Source organism: Branchiostoma floridae, chromosome 12 (genome assembly GCF_000003815.2).
Source record: "Branchiostoma floridae strain S238N-H82 chromosome 12, Bfl_VNyyK, whole genome shotgun sequence".
NCBI classification, from domain to species: domain Eukaryota; kingdom Metazoa; phylum Chordata; class Leptocardii; order Amphioxiformes; family Branchiostomatidae; genus Branchiostoma; species Branchiostoma floridae.
This window is the reverse complement of record NC_049990.1, coordinates 9,291,115-9,317,244: the sequence shown is the minus strand read 5'-3', so window position 1 is coordinate 9,317,244 and position 26,130 is coordinate 9,291,115. Positions and strand designations below refer to the sequence as shown.

Sequence of the window (26,130 nt, the reverse complement as noted above, 5' to 3'; positions counted from 1 at the left end):
CCAGTCATAGTTTCTTGAGATATGTGGTTCAATAACGTACAAACAAACACACTCACATACATGTATAAAACCTTCTTCACAATTAAGGTAAATGAATAATTAGGGTTAACAAATTTTAAAAAACTATATGAGTATATCTGAATTGGTTTCACTCCACTCATCTCTTCCACTACTCTATCTACCCTCACCTTTGAGGTAGCACATAGGGTTAAGCAACAGGAAGAAGGTTCAAAGCTTTGAGTAACTGATTACAACTGGTTTAATCTGACCATGACACTGCCAAGGTTAAACAGCCTAATGAAATTACAGTGATTGGACTGCCAAGAGAGGTACGCTTCCCTATTCTGTGCTGTGGTTAACCTTTCCCTTGACCTGAGCTTGGGCGTGTTGTTGATGTTTTTGTAGCACTTAATCTCTTATTTCCTTGTGAAACCACCACACAGGATGCCTGCCTGCCTGGATACAGTATAGCACACAACTCTTGGCATGGGCTGGAACATCGCACATGTAGTACAAGTCCAAGGAAAAGAAAAGTCATCATCATCAAGATTAGCTCATTCAAGGGCTACTGTAAATGCATTTAAGTTCGCGGGGATTTAATTTTGCAGTAGCGGGAAAAAGGACTGTTTTAAGTTCACGGAAGCACCATGCACTGTAGTTTCTTACATACTGCCATGGAAGAATGTTCGCGGTGGTTTTAGGTTTGCGGTGAATTGGCAATGCGAAAACCGCAAACACAAAACCACCACAAAAATTTCTGCATTTACAGTATCTTTCAAATCCATTAGTTTTGTGACAGATGCTACTTTATGTACAGTATTTACATTGGAAATTTCTAGCTCCTTTCGATGATCACAATAAATAGTATACGAACTAGTGGATCACAGCTTGCAATTGCAACACATTCTAAGGACTGCAACCCTTCGAGGTGTGTGTACATGTATGTTGGGTCAGCGACAACAGCTAGGACTGGTATTCCCAAAATCTGAATAAATTAAGGCAGGGTCACTTATATCATTATCACTGGATACTAGATCTTCTATTAAGTTCTTCAATCAGTGATTTCGTATTGCATATACAGGCTAGGGTTAAAAAAAAGTTTTACCTTTTCCACTTTGCCATACATTTGTATATTAGTTATTATTACACTGAATTAATTAATGATTTCATTTACAAGTCTGCATATGGGGGATTGTGCATTACAAATCACAGCAAATTCAACCAACAATTATGCTTTTTGTTGAATTAGAGAAGTGGCTCAATTACATAATACTCCAGAAACAGTTGACTATAGAGCCCTTATTTTGCTACCCAAGACTTGCTCTTATATATTACTTGGCAAGCAGAACTACTAGAAGGCACTTGGGACACGGGTGTGTTTGGACAACGTAGTCAGGACAAAGAGACACCGCTATATGGTTGAGCCTCTGTTTGTTGTCAGTTGCTTCTTCTGGACTTGAAGGCTATTTCCGCTCCCACAACAAATAAAAGGTACACAAGCTTCTTCCTGTGGTCATGTTGTCGGTCCGCTTCAATCCGTCTGCCTTTTTATGGGTGGTCTTACCAACTCTCTTCCTGACCTCGAGCTCCCCCGTATAAATATCAAGTTAAAAATGTTGTGGAAATTGGGTACAAAATGATTGATGGGACTGAACTTGCTTTGGAGAACAATTCTGTTGGTAGGAAATGGTAAATGCAAGGCTGGCTAAAGGTGGTATCTCACTGCACTTAGGGCACCGGTGTGGCACTGCGGAGTTTGTTCACTGTGGCACTGTTGTGTTATTTTCGACAATAAGTTAGATATTGCATAATACGTGACATTTTCACTGAAAAGTTCTATCTCTACTTGCCTACCCCTTCATTTCAAATTTAAAACCACTACAAACACTCAATTTTTTAACTATCACAAAATTAAATCTCCATGTACGTTTCCTCTTTTATTCTATTCTAGTTCCCCCTGGAGCATGGTTGGTTCCATCCTTTTCCATCTATCGTTGTTAAAACTGAACTTTTGTTCTGTCGTAATGTGTACTTTTCCCCATGCTTTACATTGGGAAACGTTCCTCATGGGATATCACCTTTGCCATCTGACCATTAGTGAGTCAGGCATTAGAGATCAATGTAATGTCTGGATTAGAGTTAGGAGTGTCCAGGGATACCTTTCCAGAAACAAACTTATAGAGTAGACCTCATTACCACCAAGTACGGTATGAAGAAGCATCCTCACTGGATGCTTGCAGATAGATGTGAAAAGGTTAGGTGTGACGGGGCACTCAGTAATACCAGTTACCAGTCACTGTTGCGCCATATGTCAGTGTTTGTTACACTGAGGGACAGTTGCACTGGCTATACAGATACATGTACAGAGGTGATATCAAGGAATACTACATATGAGCTTTTCCTCAGTTTGGTTGTCTTATTCCCTTTGTTGGGATCCATCATTTACAGTTAAGACACCATATTCAGAGAATGGTTTGTTGACTTCATCTTTGAATGCAGCATGAGATCTAGAGTTGTGACCACATTGCAGCAGTCTGGCATCAGAAGGACTCCATAACTTTGACAATGTTAATTAGTTACATTATAATCTGCCTTGAGTCCCTATAGGCCAGGGTTGTAGTCAGTTTGAAATTCCTTTCCTTCATTCTATTTCCCATTGATGTACAAATCCTAAAAAGACTTATTTTTTTGGTCACATGTAATGTTACATGTATATATTTCTGACATTGTTCAATTTACAGACCTATGTTTGGGTGTCGTTAATTCAAATTTGATTACTTCTATATTTTTACCTACCAATTTTTCTCTGTCAAGGTTGATGGAACGGTTTTAAGATTTCCCATCATATGCGGCCGAGTTTTGTCAAATGACAGAATGACGGGCGCTGGCTGGAGCCGTGCTGAAGGCACAATACTCAATCTTGCCCTGTGGAAGGCTGTAGCAGGTAAAGTACTTCAACCGTAAGTTATTGGCAAAATGTTCACAGCTGTGAATCAACCTAGTGGCCTCTCAAAACACACGAGTCACACTCCAGGTCCATGTAAAAAGGGTTTACATTTGAACTGTAGGTTGCAATTTGTGGAGCAAGGATTGTGAATATCTGGAATTTAGCCATGAGAAATTCGTCTTTCTGCTAGATGGCTGGCCTTTGTGCGTTGACGTCAAAGAGGGATCAGGTCGGATTCAACAATTTAGATCCAAGTCTGCTGTTGTTTTTTTTAACAGTGCAAAAGTGAAACTGCAAAGTGAATACAGTGGGACCTGCTCAAGAAGGCCACTCGAGGGGGGGGGGGGGGCAAGATCTGGTCAATGTACACAAAAGTAGACAGGTAGTCACTATGACAGGATTCTTCTTAATACTACGATACTGTAAATGCAGAAATGTTCGCGGTGGATTAATGTTCACGGTTTTTGCAGTGATCACTTCACCGCGAACTTAAAACCACCGCGTATATTTTTCTACTATGGTATTAGTCTATGGTGTTACCGCGAACTTAAATCCACCGCGAAAAGTCCTTTTTTCCCGCTATCGCGAAAATAAATCCCCACGAACTTAAATGTATTTACAGTATGTCAATGGGGAAATAACCTAAAGAACCCCCCAAAAGTGGTCACATTGGCCAGGCTTGACTATATACAGAATATACCAAAAAGCAGTCACTCAAGCAACTGGATATGATGTCATTGAGTAACTGTTTTTTTGGCATATCTTATTACATGTACCTGGATGTCTAACCTTCATCGACATATCTTGGATGCTATCTCAAATGTCTGACCATTTCCAAAATCATATCCGGTTGCTTGTCGTGAGTAACTGCTTTTTGGCATATCTTATTACCTGGATGTCTAATCTTCATCGAAGTGACTATATATTCAGCACAAGCATCAAGAATCTAAAGGATTCTTTTTCTAAGCTAATTCTAATCTAATTGAGGTAGACCTTAAACTTATAATCTGGATAATACTGGCCAGAAAAATGTACTATAATAGTAAGCTCTAATGATTTCATAAATCCTATTACGAGATGTCAAGGTTTGTTGGGAATAAAAAAGCTCTTGGACAAACTCTTGGATGGACATTTCAACAAGATACTTAACCTTGCCTCTTTGCCAGTAGTATTCTACAACCTCCCAAGATCATTTCACAAGACTCAATGTAACTTAGTGCTAATTTCATATCCATCATGTCAACGCCACAATGGAAAAAACTCAACTAATGTTGTGGGAACTTGTCTTATGTATACAATTTACAAAATGTGTTTGCTAAAATGTGCATTGCAACTGTGCCAAGAGACCACCTGTCCAAAAGTTTGGCACAAGTTCAATATTCTCTGTATGACTTATATAGCAAAGACGCCAAAGCAGTCTAGCCAGAGATATCAGTACTCTTCTAGCTCCCATTACCTGAGACCTCTAATCACTTCCCCTGCCTAATAGTAATATTAAACCCAAGAAATGATTGGCATTTGAATGCTTGCATAATATATATTACAGATAGGCTCTGAGTTATACTGTCTTGGTAATAGCATGATAAAAGTGTGGGACTACAAGAGGAAGTCAGACTCAAGTTCAACCATGTAGTAAAACTGCTTCTGAGAAATGCACGACATATGGGATCTGTGCAGGAATCATAATCATATACATGTACAGGGCTCGAAATACTGGGTGCATGTGCACCCAGGTGCACCCAAAATTGGAGCTGTGCACCCAATATTTTTCTGTGGGTGCACAGGGTGCACCCAAATATTTTCATAGGCTTAGTAGTATGTATGCTAAGATGTCAGTATACTAAGTAAACACCTTCTTGACATCTATGTGTTAGAAAGATAATAGAATGACTGTCATAGTACTTCCAAATTCTGAAGAGCTCTGTTCAAATTACTAATCAAGTAGGTTTGCAATTACATTATTCTGATATTCTACTTTATTTTATTTTATGTGGTGCACGCAAAAATTTTTGGCTGCACCCAATTTTCTAGGTTGGGTGCACCAGTGCACCTATTCCTCAAAATGAATTTTGAGCCCTGTACATGTATGATCATGGCAATGGGAATGGCGGCAGTCTGCTGCCGAGAAGCGATCAGAGAAATGGACCAGGGTCAGAATAGGAATGGATGGTACCAGGCTAAAATCAGTCTTTCTCAAGGTAGACTTCGGAGAGGAAAAAGAAGACCAATGGCCTGATTTCATATTTGCAGTAAGCTACAGATAGCCAGCACAGCGGAGTCTGCTCTGGAGAAGCGATGAGAGGAGTGGACCAGGGAATAGATGGATACCAGGCTAAAATTAGTCTTCCTCAAGCTTAAGGTACAATTTGGAGAGGAAAAAGGAGACTGATGTTCTAAATTTGCAGTAAAGCAAACATATAGCCAGTAGCCAGTACCACATACTTTTAAAGAGGAGATACATCTCATAGTTTGACACATTTGTATTCTCTGCACTTTTCAACACTCAAGTACTGAAGCATAAAGACCTACATCAAGCTACTTCAGCTACTTCTCCTGACCATTTATCACCTGATTGTCAGAAATACATGTTGTAGACTGCCGACTGATGAAGATAGATGTAGCTAATTAGAACAGTTTATAAAAGAGCTACTAGTAAAACTCATCACTCATCCATACCAGTTAAATCTTACGTGTTGTGTCATTGTTCACAAACTTCTATGAACGTCTTCTATGCACCATTATATTACATACCACCAATACACATGTACATGTGGCTTAGTAACAATATTAAAACCTGCATACATCAGTTTCCCTGGACTTAATGTCTGGCAAGGGATTCTATCCAGTACCAATTAGAGGCACAGAAGAAGTGAAAAAGGGATGCAGAGGGTCCCTGGTTCTGTAATGCAACAGCTTTGTGTAACTCACAGTGCAATAATGTACATGTACGAACGTTGTCATTCAACAATGTCTCATCTCTTTAGGATACTCTTTTGTAGAGATTGTGTGAAGGCATTAACTGAGCATTTTTCTTCTAGAGACTTTCTTCCATTGTAAATAAAACTATGTTCTTCTATATCATATGATTTTGTACAGAAGACATTTAGAAAACCATATAACATTGTTTTTGGGTCCAGGCATCATAATAAAGTCTGAAAAAATCTATAGAAATCCTTTCATAAATTTTGTACTTTTAGCTATCCTGCTAGCACAAACAAACATACAGTCAAACCTGGACAGGTAACATGACCACTGCTACATACAGTATTAAGCACCATCTGGCCAAGTGACCACTTTTTGGTGGTACTGGACTGGTGCCTTACTAGTAGATACATGTATTTTTCCCCATTGACACAAGAATCAAATCAACATTTGACCAACATTTAATATTCTCAATCGAAGCAATAAAACTAGGTCTACGAATGAAACATTTGACTTACAACTGTCCAATAATTTCAACTTATTGTTTTTCAACTACTTGTACTTCTAGAATACATGCATTTCAGACTTTAATCTCAAATACAATTTTGTGAGTCAATATTATGATATGCTACTAGGTAGCATCTGTATGTAACTCATTTACATTGCCATTTTGTTTCTTTTTGATGTGCTTGTTTTCTTCGCACGAGAAACACAGCTGTATAGATCCAAACTTGCATTTAGGATGTTAATGGCAATGTGAAATACACAGATGTACAATGATCTTGAATATTAATTCTAGAAAATACACACTATGGTATGTGTACATGTTTAATTTATCACGACAGCATATCATAAAAACGGGAGGGACAGGGCAATATTGTTTAAAAATGCAACAATATATGTCGTGCTATAAATAAAATATTCAACCTCCAGCAACCAGCGACAATATCTTTGCCCTTACAAATTGCCGTCTACGCGGGGTACCAGACATAATTGCTTCTATGGACTGAAAGACAAGCCCCACTTTGGGCACTTAACTGTCCGGTAACTCCTCATTTCATATGCACACCTCATGCGTCGAGGGCGGGGTGGTAACCGCCATCTGTAACGTTAGAACATTATCGCAGCCAGACGATAGGATCGCTTAGGGATAAATATCCCTGACCCCAACTCCATACATCAATTCGCAACCACGACAATTTCTTCTCGTGATATACCGTAGATTTCCCCCATTGTTTTCCATTACAGGACGACGTGATCGATTCAGTTCTGAAAAATGTGAACATTACATCTTCGTAGCTCACTGAAATGAATTCGTTGAGTGTTAAAATTTGAGCCAAGTCATTAAGAAATCATTACGTCCACTAATAGCTATCGGGGACTACTTTATTTTGCAGTATGTTGGAGGCGGCACTATAATCACTGAGGGTTTTACACGCGTGGATGTGTGCTTGTTAGAACACCTGCGTCTCTCTCTCTCTCTTTCATCAGTAAGAGACACAGGAGTTACATGTACAGTTTGTGTAAGGGGTGGGTACCGGTACAGCGGACCGGTCCGAAACGTTTTTTTCCGCAATGGACGGGTCGGGAAAAACTTGTAGAAAATATACAATCTACAAATATTTTAAAATACCTTACCAATTTACTCTTGTAAATCTGATGCTTATGAGTCCATATGCTGGTTTGATTATAATTTATATGGATGACTAGCCTGAGTATCAGCTTGACTATGTCCTGGTAGACTAAAAAGGCTAATACTTGGGCTAATGTATGACATCCTCTGCATGTACCCCAAAACTGTTGTGAACATACAAATAAAAGAAATATTTGTTAAGAAAAAAGTAGCCTTCAATATAAGATCTAGTTCTTAGCAACCTTGATTGTAGACCGCAAAGTCTCAAGTTCAAACTTTGGCACTCTCAGTTTGTTATTCTGAAACAAAAACTGCATGCTATTAGTGGTTGGTGTTGCAGTTATCATTTGAAGCTATATGTTGTAAGTCTTATGTTGAAGAAGAGCAAGTTATATGTATCATTTAGCATTCACCACTTATCTGTATCTGTATCTATATAGCCGGTATAACCGCCCTTCGGCGTAACACACCAGCTTCGCAGGCACGCGGCGCGGCAGCAGCTGGTTATATTACACTGAACGACTCATCACACCTAACTTTTGCACATCTATATGCAAGTGTTCTCTGAAACTATCCAGAGAAGACGCCCCTACTGTGCTTGGTGATAACATATTCCACTCTACAATAGTTCTGGGGAAATAGGAATTTTTGAACACATCAATCCTAGGTTGGTAACTCTGGTACTTGAAAGCATGACTGTTTCTAGTTCGTTTTTGAGCTGGTGTTAGATACTTATCAGTCGGTACGTCCACCAGTTTATTGGTCATTTTGTACATCATACAAAGTCTGGACATTTTCCTCCTGTCTTCAAGTGATGTCCACTGCAGATCTGTTTTCATTTTGGTAACACTAGCATCTCTGCTGTAGTTGTTTGTACAGAATCTGGCAGCTTGGTTCTGTACCCTTTCCAGTTTATCTTTGTCTTTCTTTGTATACGGATCCCATACTGTTGCAGCATATTCAAGATTTGGTCTTACCAGTGACGTGTATGCAAGTGATTTTACCCTGGCTGGGCATGCCCACAAGTTGCGTTTGATTACTCCCAGTGTCTGTTTAGCCTTGGTTGTTATTTTGTTAACATGGACACCCCACTTCAGTCCAGTTGTTAATGTAACACCGAGGTATGGGTGGGTTTTTGTGGTTGCTAATGTCTGACCACAGAACTGGTAGGGGGATACATTTGGGGTTCGTTTGTTTGTTATGTGCATGATATAACATTTATCCGGATTGAACTGCATAAGCCATTTCCTTTGCCACTCTTCCAGGGTGTTCAGATCTTTCTGGAGAAGTAGTGAATCTTCCTTTGTAGAGAGCTCTACATATAACAGGCAGTCATCTGCGAACAACCTCACACTTGAATCGAGCTGGTCTGGCAAGTCGTTTATGTACAAGAGGAAGAGCAATGGTCCCAGGACAGTTCCTTGCGGAACTCCAGACGCTACTTTAACTGGAGCTGAGGCCTTCCCTTCTACCACTACAGTTTGCTCTCTGTTCGTTAGGAAAGCCTTTAACCAATTAAGTGTGGTACCTTGAATTCCATAATGCTCTAGTTTTGATATCAGTCTGCTATGTGGGACTTTGTCAAAGGCTTTAGTAAAATCAAGAATTGCTAGATCCACTTGTCTTTTGTTGTTCAGTGCCCCAGCTATGTCGTGTACTGTCAAAATAAGCTGTGTTTCTGTGGATCGCTTTGCTCTGAAACCATGCTGGTAGTCCGTTAGTACATTGTGGCCTTCTAAGTGTTTCATTATATGGCTATGGATAATGTGTTCAAGTAGTTTACAGGAAATACAGGTAAGTGAAACTGGTCTGTAGTTACTGGGGACCGCTCTATCTCCCTTTTTGAAAATGGCGCATACATTTGCATTTCTCCAGTCTTTAGGAATCTCTCCTGTGTCAAGCGATTGTTGGAAAATGTTAGTTAAAACAGGTGCGATTTCACTGGCTGTCATTTTGAGGAACCAAGGAGGTATTTGGTCTGGCCCGGATGCTTTGGATGGATTAAGGCCTTGCAGCATTTTCTCTACACCATAAATAGAAATTTCTATTTGTTCCATAGGAGGGGTGCAGGGGTGCCCAAGAGATGGCATGTCTGTGGTGTCTTCTTCTGTGAATACACTTTTAAACTGTGAACTGAGTGCCTCTGCTTTTTTCTCACTGTCACTAATAATGGAGCTCCCCACCTTTAGAGTGGCTACCCCAACAAGGTCTCTCCTCAGGCCTTTTATGTATGACCAGAATGTTTTGGGTTTGTCAGTTATAGCTTCTCCCAGTATGTTTGCCACGTACTTTGAGTGTGCTGCTCTTATGCTTTTCTGAACTCCTTTTTTTACTTTCTTGTATTTATTCCAGTCTTCCTCTTGTCCTGTTCTCTTAGCTTTATTGTAAAGACGCTGTTTCTTCCGACAATGCCTTCTTAAGTTGCTGTTAAACCAGGGCAGGTTGTATCTGCTTGATGTCATTTTACTAGGAATATGTTTGTTCATTGTGTGCTTCATTTTGCCTTTGAAGTCATCCCATTTCTGTGTCACTGACATGTCTTTTGTTCTCGTGTTAAAGTTTGTTGCATAGTCCTCAAGGTCATTCTTGATAGCCGGCTCGTCAGATTTCGTGCGAATATACACTTTCCTTTTTGTTTTTTTGTTCTGTTTGGGTGCCAAGTTCACGTCCACTAGAACCATGTCATGGTCACTTATTCCCGGAACTACTGCGGTCTTTTCAATTATGTTTGGGTTGTTAACTAAGACTAGGTCCAAGAGATTACCATTTCTGGTTGGTTCCTGAACTGTTTGGAATAGCCCATGGTTATCCACTAAGTGCAGTAGTTTCTGTGCCTGTCCTGTATAGTTCTGAGCATTATCTGTTGTGCTGACATCCCAATTTATACCGGGGGTATTGAAATCTCCAAGAATGATCACATTGTTGGAGTTTATCTTAGTTCCCACTTTATTTATAGAGTTATCAAGCTCACCCAGACTATTGCCCTGGTCCGACGGAGGTCTGTAGTATGTACCAATCATAAGCGGTTTCTTTCCTGCAAGTTGGGTTTGTGTCCAGATTATCTCACAGTCTGTGTCCAGATCTGGTTTGTGGGTGACAATCAGATCATCCCTGTTTGCCTGAAAAACACCACCTCCTGGGCCAGTTTGTCTGTCTTTACGGTGCACTATGTAGTTGTCAGGGAATATTTCACTGCTTGATATGTTTTCATTGAGCCATGATTCTGTGCCCGCTATTATGTCCGGCTTATAAGTGTCAATGACAGTTGCCAATTCAGCAGTTTTGTTCCGAACACTCTGGCAGTTTACCAGCAGGAGTTTAGCCTTGTTCTTTTTGTGGCCATTACCTCTAGTGTGAGTTTTGCCTTGTTTTGATCTAAGTGGAGTGGATGTGGCCGTCGGGGTGTCACCTGGCAAACTTGTGCTGGAGTTCAACGTATCAAATGAATTTACTGAATGGAAGCTGTCGTCAGTGATGTCGAACATGTCTGATGCAAAGTTTGGTACGCCGCAGTCACAGCATATCCATGAGTATGATTTGTGGGTTTCTAATACAGTGTATACTTCCGAGCATATCCCAATGCAGTCTTTGTGATACCATCTATTACAGTCATCACAACAAATGACAGCTTGAGCATTCTGTACAGCCTTGTTACAGCTCCCACAGGGAAACTTCGGTGGTCTAGGCCCTGGGTTCACCTCAACATCTCCACTTAAGAGCAGTATTAGAATCATTGACAACTTTGTACTATCGTTGTGCATCAGCAATTTGTTGCGGCTGAAATAAGTCCCATTCACCCCACTGTGCTTAATCATGAAGGCAAACGTGGCCCAGTTAGAAGTACAGTCAGATCTGAAAGTACATGTGACATTTCCTTCATTTATCTCATGTTTAGTGTTTGGCTGTGATCCTGGTTCGGCTTTGCTGAGCAACAGGCAAAGGGCCAGAAGTATACATGTGCAGTGGAATTCCATTTTGTCGACAGCGACTATTCGAGGTTGTCCAACAATCTCCACACCGTCCGACGGTGCCCGCTGCCCAACAGCGAATACAATACTCAGGACCTAGTTTCTCTTAGACACCTGAACCTTGAAAACAACCTTTTAAAGCTTGTCAACCCTAAATGGTTCTCCGTGAAATACAATTCAGATGTATATGAGCTTTACCTGGGATCGAACCGTATTGAGAAGGTCCCTGCAAAGGCATTTCGAAAGCTGAGAAATCTCGATATCCTGAACATGACGGAAAATCCTTTGTCCTGTCTGAACAAGGACACATTCTCCTTCGTAAATGATCCGCCAATGCTCTATTTGAGCGGTGACAATATGGTCACAACCATAAATGCAATTCCAAGTCCGCTGATGTGGCATCTTCGTACTGACGTATTTACTAACAGAGGTAAACTTGTGAGACAGTTAATGAGGTTTGAGGTTCCATATATCCTCGTCTGTCTGGCACATGATGTCATTAGAAATACACAGTCCTTTGGGTACATGGTTGATGATTCCGCATCCGTCCCTCGTCATACTTCATCATCAACATGTCCACATGGTATTACTAGAATGATGATACAGCCACCCTTTGTTGCAATTGTCACAAACGGATCATTCCACAAACAGGTATCTGGCAATCCTCTATGTAAGCGTGTATGGGACGATAATCAAGGCGTAACCATCCCTTTACAGGGTGGACCGAGCCTCAAAGTAGTCTCCCTGGGTACGAATGAGCTAGCCATTGTTAATGTTGCTTTTATGTTGTACAACAAAAATCATATCAAAACAGGAACAGAAAAGTACGAAAATAGCATACCTAGGCCAGACACACTGAATGTGACCTGTATTCAGCTTACAGAACACGACACGCATAAATCGTATTTCTGGGCTTCCCGGCTTCGCATTGATAGTCAAAATACATGCAAGGATGACAAGTTCGATGTGGACAAAACAAGCTCTTCAACATCTCAAACAGAACTTACAAAACAAACAATCCCCATGTATACACCGACGTCCCAGACAACATCCGCCACAGGCACCACTTTGTCCAAACCTAAGCCTATTGAAATGGAGACATGGCCATTCAATGTGGCCATGCCCGTTCTACTTGTTATGTTATGTATTCTGTTTCTCTCGTTGTTTGTATGCTTCGTATATGCGAAACGACGTCCAAACAATCATGGCACAGAAGCCATCAGTAGTGACCACACAAGGGCAGTTCCGAATGTTTCTCTCCCCGGCATGGTTAGGTCAGGTTCCCTCCCTGACTTACGACGAACACACAGGGAGGTCCCAGTTGATGCAGTCTCCCGTAGGTCACTACCTGCCGATCTCCACTCTATCGAACCGACTTACTCTGAAATCCCAGATCATGTAGCAGCAGCACAGCGTCCTCTCCCTGAAACCCCTCACACGTACTGGCAGATCCAAGACCACTTAGCATCAGCACAGCGACCCCTTCCTCCCATTCCTTGCACATACGATGAGATTCCAGATGACTTTGTAGACCAGATAAGAAGGCATTCCCTCCCTGCAATATCACAAACGGATGAAGTCGTCAACAATACCTCATGTATGTCAGAGTCAGCTGCTCTGCACTCTAGCGAATCTACTTATTGCTACATCTCGGATGACGATGATGATAATGACAACATCATTGATAATGATAAAGATAACGATGATGATATCGATGGGCCCATACTCCCCTACGCTGCTGTTGCAAAGCCATTGCTTATTGAAGCCACGAAGGTTGGGGAAAATTCACAGACCTATACACAAAACTCTGCACCTGTATGTCAGAGTGATAGGTCTAGAGAGGTCGGGGAAAATTTACAGACCTATACACAAAACTCTGCACCTGCATGTCAGAGTTATAGGTCTAGAGAGGTCGGGGAAAATTTACAGACCTATACACAAAACTCTGCACCCGCCTGTCAGAGTGATAGGTCTACAGAGGGGAGACACGTCGTTGCCTATGGGTTAGAAAGAAAGACACATCCTGTCACTTTTTATGAAGATTGTCACTGTGCCCAAGCTGAAAGAGCAAATGTAGCGAGTAGAATCATTTTTGAGGACGATGCTGCCGCCCAAGGTGACAGAACATGCGTTAATAAAGCGTATGCATCTGGAGCTCTGGCCGTGGAAGATTTCATGAGAGGGACTTAGGATTAGGTCACATTTCACATTCCCAGCCGGGATGTTTTAAGAAACGAAAAATTGCATTGTATCCCTATGCATTTTATATCATTCTTTTCGATCCCGAAAGCTACCCGGCCGGGCCTCGGTTTGGAAATGTGACCCAAGCCTTAGAAAAGCACCGCGCAGAGTCATGGTGACCATACTGGCTATCTCCTACTGCCCATGGGGGTATTAAGGAAGAGAATAAGATACAAACCACACAAAGCCAACGTAACGTGGGTACCTAAACCTAAAAACCCGGTCAGTACGTAAGAGGAAGGCAGCAGAAAGAACGACTGCCAAAATGTGGCCAAAATGTTGAGGGATGAAACAGTTTGGCAGGCCGCAGCTGCAGGCTGAGTTAACAGAGTTAGGGCCTTCAGAAATGTAAATTGTAAATAGTTATGTAAATACTTATTGTGCATTCAATGTTATCAACACTATTCCATGACAATAATATTGTTTTTTTTACTGTAGGAGATATTAATTGATCTGTCATATTGTTTGTACGTTTAGTACTTTGAATTTCGATAAGTTTCGATAAGTATGATAGAAGTGTATGTAAATATAATCATCATGTATTTGGTAAATGTGACGTATGCATGCTTGTTGGTGTTATACGTACGTGATTCACGTGTGGCCGGCACGTGCCGCTAGTAAAAGTAGAATAATACAACGCTAGAAACGTTCCCGGCCACGTGTGCATCACGTGCTGGTATAGCTTGGGATTCACACGTAGCCAGGCACGTTTCTAGCGTTGTGTTATTCTACTTTTATCAGCGGCACGTGCCCAACCACGCGTGAATCACGTGCTCTCACCACGAAATGCTCGCGCGGCCACGCATGACGCCGCTGCGCTGGCTGCTACATGAATATATTGTACAATGCATTTCCCCAACTGTTACATTAGCGTTGTGTTATGTATACATGTAGAACAGCTTGAAGTATTGTTACGAGGAATGAATCAATAGTGATGGTAATGGCTATTTGCTTCGGAAAGTAATAATTTTACTGATGTTTCTTACTTGTATTCATTGTGAAAATTGTGGACCACGTTGTACTTAATAAATATTTTAATTTTGTTGCACTTTCCATACTAATGAGTAGCTGATCAAAGAAAGAATATATACATACATAATTTACAATTTATACATATACATACAAATGATGACTCAAAAGACAAATGATACCGCACACACGTTTATTTGTCACCTGCAAGCCGGTATACATAAATGAATATTGATATCGCATTGTTGACATGGTAGTCGTGTAACTGTGGTGTAAATATTGTTTTTCCCTAAATAACACGAAAACAACAATTGAATAGATTCATCAACTACATGTACTGGTGTTCCCGCATAATCTACCTGCCCTTATGTCTTAGAGCCCAACTAATTATTGAAATATGACAGTTCTTTATATCGCCATGGCTAGTTATCATGATACTCCACAGCCTAATAGCTTATGCCATTGTGCTAATGTTACCCACAAGTACACCGTTAATACAGATTCAAATTACTCTTTTAATGTTGCAAATTGCACTCTCAAAAGATGGTAGTTGTTCGTGAGAATAGTATCATCATTTGCTATGGTTACAAATACACCTACTCTCTATTCAATATCATGAACATCCCAATTTCAACTATTTGAAAGATAATATCCACCAGTTCGTATGCAAAATATTACCAATTATAAAACACCCTTTATTGCAAACTACGCAGCCTCACTGTAAGTAAAAGATAGTCGTAAATGATATAGTTACCAAACTGTAGTGTTATTCCATTGATGCCTAATGGACATATGAAACATTGTCGTCCAGTGAAATGACACAATGTTAGGTTGATGGTACACTACGTTTATCACCCTTGCTCTTAAGTAGATTGGTTTTGCTAGGATTATATATTTGGCGCCCTTTGCATGCAGATTTTTTTAGCCTTTTACGCCTTGTTTCAAACTGTTGTTGGAAACTGAGCAGCTAGATGCTGATGGCGTTTGGGATCCTACGGGGATCCAGGTAGTCATACGGCCTGTAGCGATATGCAGAGTTTTCATACTCGATGTCGCTTGCGATGTTTGCCAAGGCTTGCTGGAATCTAAACAATGAATAAGAACAATGATCGTAAGAAACAGTAACACAAATGATATAAGTGCTCCAGTGCAATGACATCAAACAGGAAACAAAATCAACATTGGGTATTGAAAAGTAGTTTTTAGAATTGACACATATTATCCATAATTCATTATTATACATAAACTTTCTTTCGTATTCAGTTCATTAGTTTATTTCGTATTCCAGTCATTGTTTTTTTTACCCACTACTATCTTTTTCGATACCCATTTTATTCATTTGGGTGACCTTCCTGATAGGCACGCACTGGCAGGGGTCAAGGCTAGGTTAGCCCATTAGCCCATGGCTGGCTTACAGCTGTGCTGTTAATAGACATGTCCAAACAGACGTTAAGGAGAGACAGTTTTTCAAAAATCTTAGAAAGAAAAGGCTCAACGCAGTTCCAAAACAAGCCGCTAAGGTGCCCAAACCTATACCACTTACTCCCGGTCCGACGAGTTATCACTCAAAAATCATGACCACAGCATGCAGAACTCGAGATATCATACCCGAAAGTTCCGATGCAGTACCATAACAGGCCGCTAGGGGGCCCAAAATCTAATCGTTTCCAGGTCTCATCGATTACCCACATACCGAATATCAATACTATCCATCCAGGGGTTATGCTGGTCTTCTACATAGAAATATACATACATACAAACGCTACCCAAAACATAACCTTGCCACTCACTTATTGACGACTCTTTCCGCCTTGTCACCTTGAAGGTACTTGACCTCGAAGTACCCAAGAGGCCGCGTGGCGCGCTCACTGAGCACGTCGGTCAGCAGGTTGATCTCAACAGTCTTACCCTTCCCAGGGAGTGCGTCCAGAACATCCTGTTCCGTCAGAGTCGCCTTGAATAGCAATACGGCGAATATTAATTATGATAAACATAACAAGCTATACAGTTTTTATTATATTTCAGCCATACCATATATGGTATGGTGAAATATATTGTATTCGTAATGTTTCTTTCTCCTGTCAAATCTTCAAATCGATTCATCTCCGTCGTTCCGTGACCGAATGACCTGAAATTTGGCACAAGGGTAGAGTAGGTCAATACCGAGGTGCATTTTTCTCATTTTTGTCATATCTGCCTCTAAAATGATTTTATTGAAGTTTAAAGGTCACGTTTTGACCAAAACGGTATATTTTGGCCCCCTGTACCCTTGAATTACAATGGAATGACCTGAAATTTGGTGTAGATAGGCATTGTATAGTTGGTAAAATGATCCAAGTAAAATTTTTGGCATAAACTAATCTCAAATTGTTAATTTCTGCACTTTTCTGAGGGTAAATTGGTTTTCTTTCGGCCTTCTCCCGTGAACTCCCGTGACCCCAGAGCCCACACGTGCCAGGTGCCAGCGGTCTGGGGAGAGCGAGAGTTAATTACTTTATGGACGCCAGCCAATCAGCGACGAGAAAGGCGAATGCTAGTTAATATTCATAAGCGGGGCCTTGCAATCCAGTATATACACAAACAGATGCATATTACAGCCTTACAGTGGCCACACAGTGGCCATATGTTACCCTGTGCCCGGTTTGAAATTGTAGTTTGCGAGGATTTGGAGTCCAGACAGGGTCATTTGAGCGGCAGCGGACGGTACGCGTGCATTGAACGTTAGAATACAAGTCTGTGTTGATGAATTTACCAACATTTCGCATGGCACTATCAATCATTTTCGCCAGATTTGATTTTGGGCGTTAGTTGAGAGACAATCGAGAAAATGTTACTTGGCAGAAAACGCGGGAAAATTGGACAGTTTGCGTTTAGTTCTGACACGTAAGTTTGACAGTGGCGAGAATGCATGTATTTTTTCCCGAACAAATGTAGGTACTTCTAATGTTGTTGTTCTTTTTTGACGTAAACTTTGTACATTCAAATTGTAAGTAACTTTAAACTGCCAGAGTTTGAGCCCAATAAAAGACTCTTAGTACCAGAGTAACACCACTGACCTCCGAAAAGAAACCCCCGAACAAGGTAGAAACTCCTATCCTCCAGGTCTCGCACGCTACGAGCAGGAAATTATAACACTCAGACAAGATTACGTCCGATGGCTGATTGCATACAAAGTAAAACAATTTAACAGTGGTATGCAGGGCATATACTTAACAAAGAATTCGAAGGAAAATGAAATATATAGATAAAGCCAAATCAAGTTAACTTGTTGGTCCTGAGATTTTTCAGAAAAGAAATGAAGCGACAGGGTGGTAAAATTCTTGGAAAAATTCGAGACGTCTCCGTTTATGTAATGGCTCATGCAAAACAAGAAGAAGATTGAAGTTTTTAGCTTGAAAACAAAAAAACTCCTACTACACAGTACCTGTACCTGCTTGTCAATTATTAAAACGTATGCCCTACTTGATTAAAAAAAGTTCACTGCAATAATAAATGTACCTACAACACAAAGAGATTATGGCGGTACTTAGACCTAGTTATCGAAGTGGAAATTGTTGAATGGCGTCATGTAATTTCATGATGAAAATATTCTGAATGGAAGATGCGCTTTTTTTCACTCTCGGAAAAATAGGAGCTTCCGCAATTCTAAAAACCAATCAGTTATGCATAGGCGCTCCTGTGGAATATTATATTCTTCCATATGGGCCCGGGGCATATTGGACAAGCTCTGTTTTGACCTGGAATCAATTCACAATATTAGTTCTCTTTTGGGGATAACTTACAGTTAATTTTTGCGCAGGGGTGACTTGGAACAGTCCAATGTTGCGTGGGAATGGGTATGGCTGAAATATGCTGTATTTGCACCCAAGCAAATGTCGGCCTTTCTAGTTTACCTGTATGCTATATCACAGAACAGAAAAAAAGCCTTTGAATATCTGCAGACAAGAACAGTTTTAGTACACATAAGCACTATATAGGTCCAACATTATAGACTGTTAAGTCTTTGCAAGTTTACTAGACTCTATCATGTCAAATCAAGGAAAATTAAAGTTGATTAAGGAAAATCAAAGCCCTCTGAAATATGACAGAACCTTATGAATAATAACCATAAACTTGATTCCAACACAATAAATAAGCCAATTTCGGTCCTACATGGTCTTCTTCGAAATAAGTGAAGATCAGATTTGCTCACAGGCAAAATGTGGACAGCGGGTCAACGGATATTAGACGTCAGTGTCGGCCCCTGTTCCTGCTCAAAGAAGGCTGATGGGAACTAATCTAGCCTCCTAGATTTATAAAGTCTAGTCTTATAAAGGAATCATGTTTCAGTATTCTTCACAATGTTAAGTACCAACTTTTATGTAAATGTATATACTAAACCTTGGTTTTGGGGGGATTTCCTTCCAGTATGAGCGGCATGTTGGGCACGAAGCCGTACTGGTCCCACTGCATGAAGTTGACGGCTGCGTGCTGCACACTGGCGGTGAAGATGATGGAGGTGACCGTCTGGATCAGCTGATCAAGAGTAGAGAATTGTCCATTCCCAGGAACTCCCTGAGAGTGTGTCAGATAAAGTCACGCACAAGGCAGATTTGAAGAAAATTTGACCGGATTATTCAAAATGTCACAATTTACCAAACGTTAAATAAAGACTCCAACTCACGACCAATTGTTGTAAGAAGCTGAAACTGTACACGTATAATTATCATAACATGTTTTTCTTTAGAAATGAAAATAGGCATGTGAGCCATAATGTATGTGAATAACATTGACGAGTTACATGTTCAATATCAGCCTCCAAGATAACTGGAGTTAGAGGTGGGTCACTGAGGGAAAATCGTCATTGAAACACCACCATACCATAAACAGTCAATACCCACATTGATTTCACTGTCAAGAGCCTTCGCCCATGCCTGAACTTCGGTATCCTCTTTCAGGATCGTGGAGTTATCTTGAATAGAAATGATTAGCGCGCTGTCAGTGTCACCGTTTCATAGAAGTATATGAATAGTAATTCTAGATTAGTCGCATCCCACTTCTGACACCATATATATTGCTTGTTGTGTTAGTGGCGATTTCATCGACACATTGGTTACATCTCAATACGCTAATCTACACTTTATTCACTCTATATCTCTTTACAGCCACGTGGCATATATGTTCTCGCTAGCATGCCTGTTAGTCCAGAACTTGTTTTGTGCTAAGCCGGAGACCCCTTCTAAGAACTAAACTAAGTTGGTGGGAGGTGCAGGTGACTATTGTAGGAGATGGCGACGAAGGTTAACTTTGAAGGCTCATAACCGTTTGTGTTCCGCCTGTTCGTTTGAAAGATGGTGCAGGTTTATATTGAATATATACACAAAACTGAAACTTAGAATACGCATTATTCTTTAGTATTAACAACTGAAAGTAACTATCATTGACTTACCATCTATGCGGTAAAAGTACTCCACAACAGCGGTGACATAGTTGCGGATGGCATGATAGGTAAGCAGAGCATCGTCGCGGTAGTAGTACTTTGGAAGGTCTTCCTCGTTGTCAACCTATTGCAAATGAAATGCGAATGTTATCCTTATGACATATTAATGGCAGCCAGTTTTTACAATTCCCTATAAACCCTCTGTAACATAGATAAACTATTTTTCATTTAAGACATAAGTGTTTGAATACTGAACTAAAGCACATTACCTATGGAGTAATTTTGGAACAATACCTTTAAAGAAATCAGACAAACGTAATACAAAAGAAAACCACGAATCGTAATGCAGTCATGATGCGGTACTTGCACTACTTACGCCACGGTTCTTCAGGTCTTCTGGCAACGTACCATCCACATCAAGTCGCCAAGTCTTCAGCCTGTTTCATTAAAAAATAAACCCATTCAATTTGGTTTTAAAACATTCATGAACAAAGGGAAATATGAATAGCATGAGTGGACATAACCTTCTTTGTGAAAGAAAAACATTAGTTGAGTATGACATTTTTCGTTTTACCTTTCCCTGATAATGTTGTAGCTTCCGTCAACTCCAATCTGTGTGACCTTGTCCAAACCACCGCCAGGGTTGATCAACGTTTTTAGGGCGAAACTGTAAGAAAAACGTACAAAGCAACAGACTGTATCAGTGAAATGCAAATTTGCTGCTGCATCTGCTTCCATGTATGACGTCATTTGAAAACGCTTTATTGACATCTTTGTTGTAAGTTGGTAAGACCTGTATGGGGGATACGGTTAAAACATTTAACTCCATACATTGAATGCCAGATAGAAGGGTAAACAAGTCATTGGATCAGATTTTTAAACTTCTGTTTTCTACGCAACGAAGTACACTGGGTAATGAGTTATGGACTCACTCGTTGATGGCCATCATGTAGATGAAATGCGGTTCCAGGAGTCGAAGAATCGGATGAGATGGGGCCAGGTTTTGCCTTGCCGCGAGGGCGCAGGCCTCAATAAGGAGATGGGTAAACCCTGCCAAAGGAGATGATGTTCTTATTAATTCTTATGAACATCAAACAAGCCGGCAAAGCAAATTTTGGGACCATCTCAGAATTTTCATTGCCATTCCATAATGTACATCTTAGATGTGACTGTGACAAGCCAATGGACTTGTCATGTTGCCTTTGAAAATGCAGCAACAGGGACAATATGATAAAATAAATATTCTTTTCTTGAATTGTCAAGAGACCCAAGTATAGAAGAACATGAACATAATTGTCCACAGATATCATTTTCATTACTTACTCATTGGTCCTTTTTGGTGCATTTGGTTTTATCTGATGCACAAGTAGTACAATGTTATGAAACCAAATTATTTTAAGTAAAACACAATTTACAGTTGTCTACGATGTGTATTGCAATGAACTCTGGGATGGTCTCAGTATCCTCCTTGTCGACAAACAAGAAGGACCCTCGGTATTTTCGAAGCAAATAAAAACGAGCTTACCCAAGTGAGGCACTGCCTCATGATAGCTTGCATCTGCGCAGTTGAACCACATCTTCGCCATGAGCCACGTGTTGGGCGGATCACTCGGCACGAACACCTATGAAGGGATTCCAGTATAGACCAGTTTCAACTGACGCCATCGCTTTGTCGTCATATTGGTTTCATTGATTGCATTTGATGAGTTATAGCTGAAGCTTTGTTTGACGTTTAAAGATCTCCTTACTCTCTCACATAATGATCATTGTATGTATTTAGCACAAGAAGAGAATACCTAAATACACTTCAACATCAAAATACAAATAAAGACACCAACATAACGCATGTCAGCATCTACCTGCTGCATCGATATACTAGTACTAGGTAGTAAGTAACAACGTGCTATTAACAGATAGATATATAAATCTCTCTGCGATGTCTAATACCGGCAATGACTGCGTTTCCCCATAGTAAAACACAGACCTGCTTAGTCATGTATGTGTAATTAATGAATGTTATACACCTATTAATCATTATTTAAGTCCTACCGGATGTCCCTCTTTATCATCAGCAGGGTACAGCTGAATGGCCACAGGTACGAGGTTCTTCTGGCTGTTGACGAAGAACATGGCATATGGTGCGCACATCTGGAAAACAAAAGATATTTTCAATACAAACAATGCTGGTCCAAATTATTGAATCCTCCACCGGATTTCAAGCAATGGTCAAACAGATCCACAAAATAGCCCTCCCTCGCCCGAAACGAAAAAAAAAGAGAAGACAGACATTAACCTATAGGGAAAATTTCGGTATTTCCGGACTTGCGCAGATGACCCAGTTTTAGCTGGAATGCTTAGGTAGCCTTGGCCAAAGTGGCTGTAGAAATGTTTTTCGTGGGATATGTTTGGATTTTGGAGGTGCATATTAGAGGTAAGAGTTGTAGCTTCTATATTGTGTTGAAAAAAAACAGATTTTTAGTGATATTTGTGGTTGCAATAGGCCTTAGAAGTTAGGTGTTTTGGTGTTGTTTTCAGGCAGTGAAAAGGGGTGAAAAGGTCACTACCTATGTTTTGATGGCGTATGATATAATTCCTTTTTTTTGTCGTCAAATTACTCTTCACAGGCCGGACAACCATGCCAATGTGAGTTTTTCATGTTCCAAAACTCAGTTAGCTGATTTTGACAGCCTCTTTCTGCCTTGTTTCCCATTGTTAAGAATAGGCAGTCTAGATACCGAAATTTACCCTGTAAGCCCGACCGGGCATCGGTTTGGAAATGTGTACAGGGATGACTGCTGTTAAGTACTCACGGGCCTTGGGGCTGTTTTGTTGCCAAACGAGGTGATCTTCATGATGGAGTGGTCTACGATGTACAGGCGCTTCTTCTTGATGGCGTCCTTCAGCTTCAGCCCCTCCAGGAACGGCTCGATCAGATCAGCCGTCACTCCAAACCTGCAAAATGCGATGGAGAGTTGTCACGTGACGTCTGCCGCCATGTTGGTGTCCCTGTTGACATCTTAGTTTATCATCAGTCAAACGTGCTCGGACATTGAAAGATCTTTTGACCCTATCAAATAATCACTATGATATTACATATGTGCAGTTCACTATAGAGAATACCATAGTAATAGAAGCTGTTAACGCAACCCATCCATGGAAATGCAAGTTACAGGACCCATGGAAATTAACTAAACCCAATCAACTTAATCTTTCAACGGTTTCAAATGTTATGAGACTGCTATACCAAATATCATCTCGTTGCCCTGCCCACCCCACCCCTTTTTTCCAGTTCAACTTGCCCCTTCGGAATTTTTTTGCCAGGAGCATCATCATCCTTCGAGTCCGTGCACAAATGGATGGATGTCGGGTTGACTCCTGTCAGACGCTGCGAACCGAAGTTCTCGTCGGTCTTCCAGTTAGTTTTGCCCTGTTAATAACGAAACCAAAGAGAGCTTAGGAAAGAACATCTCATAGAAGAAACCAATACAATATGAACAAAACTAAAGCTGGACCCATCAACCTTCTTTGAAGTAGGACGGGGGCCGCTACCGACTACCTACAAACTTTGACCTTTTGCGCGCGTCTAGAAAGTGGCCGTGAACTGACCCTATGCTGAAGATTACTAGAGAATTGATCTAAATTTTGCATTTGGTGAGTTAACTCCTTGGGTAGGATAATAATTCAACATGTCAATAATCACAAGCCATACAATCCAGAGTGTGTCCAAGTACGACTAAATCATAAAACAAACACTTTACTGACGAAACTACAATAGAATAGGTGACTAAAACAGCTATGGTTACTTGCAAATTTGACTTTCTCTTACCTTCGGCACACGTTTCGGCGGAAAGGCTTCGTTTATGCTGTCATATGATTCCCATCGCCCGTCTTCGATCATTATAGGAATGTCTTTCATAAGAAGCACCATTCCAGTCGAAAGCATGTTCCTCTACAAATGTTGTGTTTTCAAAAGATAAACATACATAAATCAATTAGTACCACATCAATTGAAATCTGCTTAACAAGAGTCTGTTGAGAGTGGTACTGGCTTCAAACAGGTCACCTTATTTAGACCATTTATTACGACTGAAATAGATTCCCAAAACAGGGAATAAATGTTCTTATAGGCAAGTAGGACCAAAGTGATACATACCCGTTGCTCTTTCAAAAAACGCTCTTCTGGAGGCAGTTTCCTAAGCTACAAGAAAAAAAGAGTAAGTTAAGTGGTATGAACTATACAATATTAGAGCCGCGGAACATTGAGACAAACAGGCGAGCAAACAACCTAAAAACAAGGAAACAAGAAAACCATTTACATCAGGGCACACCTTCGCTCAATAGAGATGGTGGGCGGTGTATACCTCCTGGATACATTGACCAATCGCTGATGTCAAGTGCCCTTAAGATCACGTGATTGGTCACTGACATTTAGAGGAAGACTGTAGCACGAGAGTTGAAAATTAGATGCACAAAATCCTTTGTGTTTGAGCCAAGGTCTTAGGTCTGTGCTAAATCGACAAATCAATTGATCATACCACGGGCAGAAGACCTTCCACGGGGTAGAAAGATGCGTAGCGCTCTCTCATGTCATTGAGCTCCTTCTCCCTTTGATCTCTGTGGCGGTCCTTTTGAGGAAGCGCAACTCCTCCAGGTGCCAGCCATAAGGATTGACCTACAGGGCATCGTACAAATATAACGATTCGTTTAGAAAATTTTATCTAATGCTTTTGGTTGCCATCCTAGCCCGTGAAACATAATCTCTCGGATTCTCTACCGCTATGAAAAACAGTCCAATAGGAACGCAATATTTTTTTTACTGTAGGAATCAGGCAATACAGCAGCCTACAACACCATTGTAGCCGAAGATTCTCGATTTGACAATTATATTGTTACTTACACATACACACTCATGCTGGGAATTAATTTATGTACGCATATGTTTACATATATAGTTGTGGAGGCTGTGTGTGTGTGTGAGAGAGAGAGAGAGAGTGAGTCTGTGTGTGTTGGTTCCTTTGTGTTTGTGTGTGTGTGTGTGTGTGTGTGGGGGGGGGGTGATACTCACCTGCATTCAGCCAACGGTCCACGGGGAAGTAGAAGGTTGGGCCGTTGGAGTTCGGCTGAAGCTCGACGGAGATAGACTCGCAGTACCAGTCATCATTTGGGCAGGTCTCGTCCCGCCTTACCATCAGCTCACGGACGGGAGAGCATACCTCAACATCCTTCAGCTTGTACCTGTGTTACATGTTCCTTCTTTAGGTTTGTACAAAATTGTCAGCAAGAAATCGTTCTTGCACCCTTTTTGTTTTGTTCATTGTTGTGATAATAAATTTCTTGCTGATTTTGTCTATGCATTTTACCATCGGCCGCACAAGGCGACAGACTTGTGTATATAATGTACCAATAATTGGAGACTTGAAATGAGATATTTCTGGGACCTTTGACTCAATATCCCTGTTATGCCCAGCATGTGGAAACAAGTTGGATATACACAGGCGGACACACAACAACAATACGCTTCGCTTCACAGAGCTAGAGGTAAGAAAATGAGAGAATAGGGATATACCAGAGGAGAATTGCCTTATTAAACATCAATAAGAAAACTAGACAGGCAACATTTGCGAGCAAATACAGCACATCTCCACGCGCTATGCAAAATGCACTGTTCCAAAATGAAATAGATAAAGTCAAACACCTTGCAAGAATGGACACTTTCACCTGTAAAATTGACTTTGCATATGATCACCCTGGTCGAAATTGTTTTAACAAACTAAACCGTACGTAAGAATGGACCCTTCCAGTGGTAAAGTCAATACGTTCCAAAACACCTCCGCTCAAAAGAATTTTGAATCATTAAGTTGCTGTTGTATCTTGAAACCGCTAAATTCTGTCGGTTCATTGAATTAACGAAAACCCCCCTCCCTGTGACATGTAGCAGTTTCCAAAAACTTTTCCACTAAAAATGACTTGTGCAATCACCCTATAGTCCAAAATTGAATCAAAAAGACTCGTGCAATAATGGACTCTTGCA

The 26,130-nt window shown here is 40.7% G+C and overlaps 1 protein-coding gene across 1 annotated transcript; it reads right to left on the bottom strand.

The window, feature by feature from the left end:
* Nucleotides 1-15,483: 15,483 nt before the first annotated feature.
* On the bottom strand, nucleotides 15,484-25,569 carry LOC118426947 (polyunsaturated fatty acid lipoxygenase ALOX15B-like). Its single transcript, XM_035836578.1, has 17 exons — nucleotides 25,538-25,569; nucleotides 25,165-25,334; nucleotides 24,635-24,771; nucleotides 24,253-24,297; nucleotides 23,926-24,048; nucleotides 23,399-23,526; nucleotides 22,910-23,051; nucleotides 22,149-22,247; nucleotides 21,625-21,721; nucleotides 21,032-21,149; nucleotides 20,674-20,766; nucleotides 20,476-20,536; nucleotides 20,109-20,223; nucleotides 19,561-19,631; nucleotides 19,061-19,234; nucleotides 16,471-16,634; nucleotides 15,484-15,765 (listed from the first exon to the last, which is right to left on the bottom strand). Exons 1-17 carry the CDS (start codon nucleotides 25,567-25,569, stop codon nucleotides 15,648-15,650), a joined length of 1,887 nt encoding a protein of 628 aa, XP_035692471.1. The 3' UTR covers nucleotides 15,484-15,647.
* Between the last annotated feature and the right edge of the window lie 561 nt (nucleotides 25,570-26,130).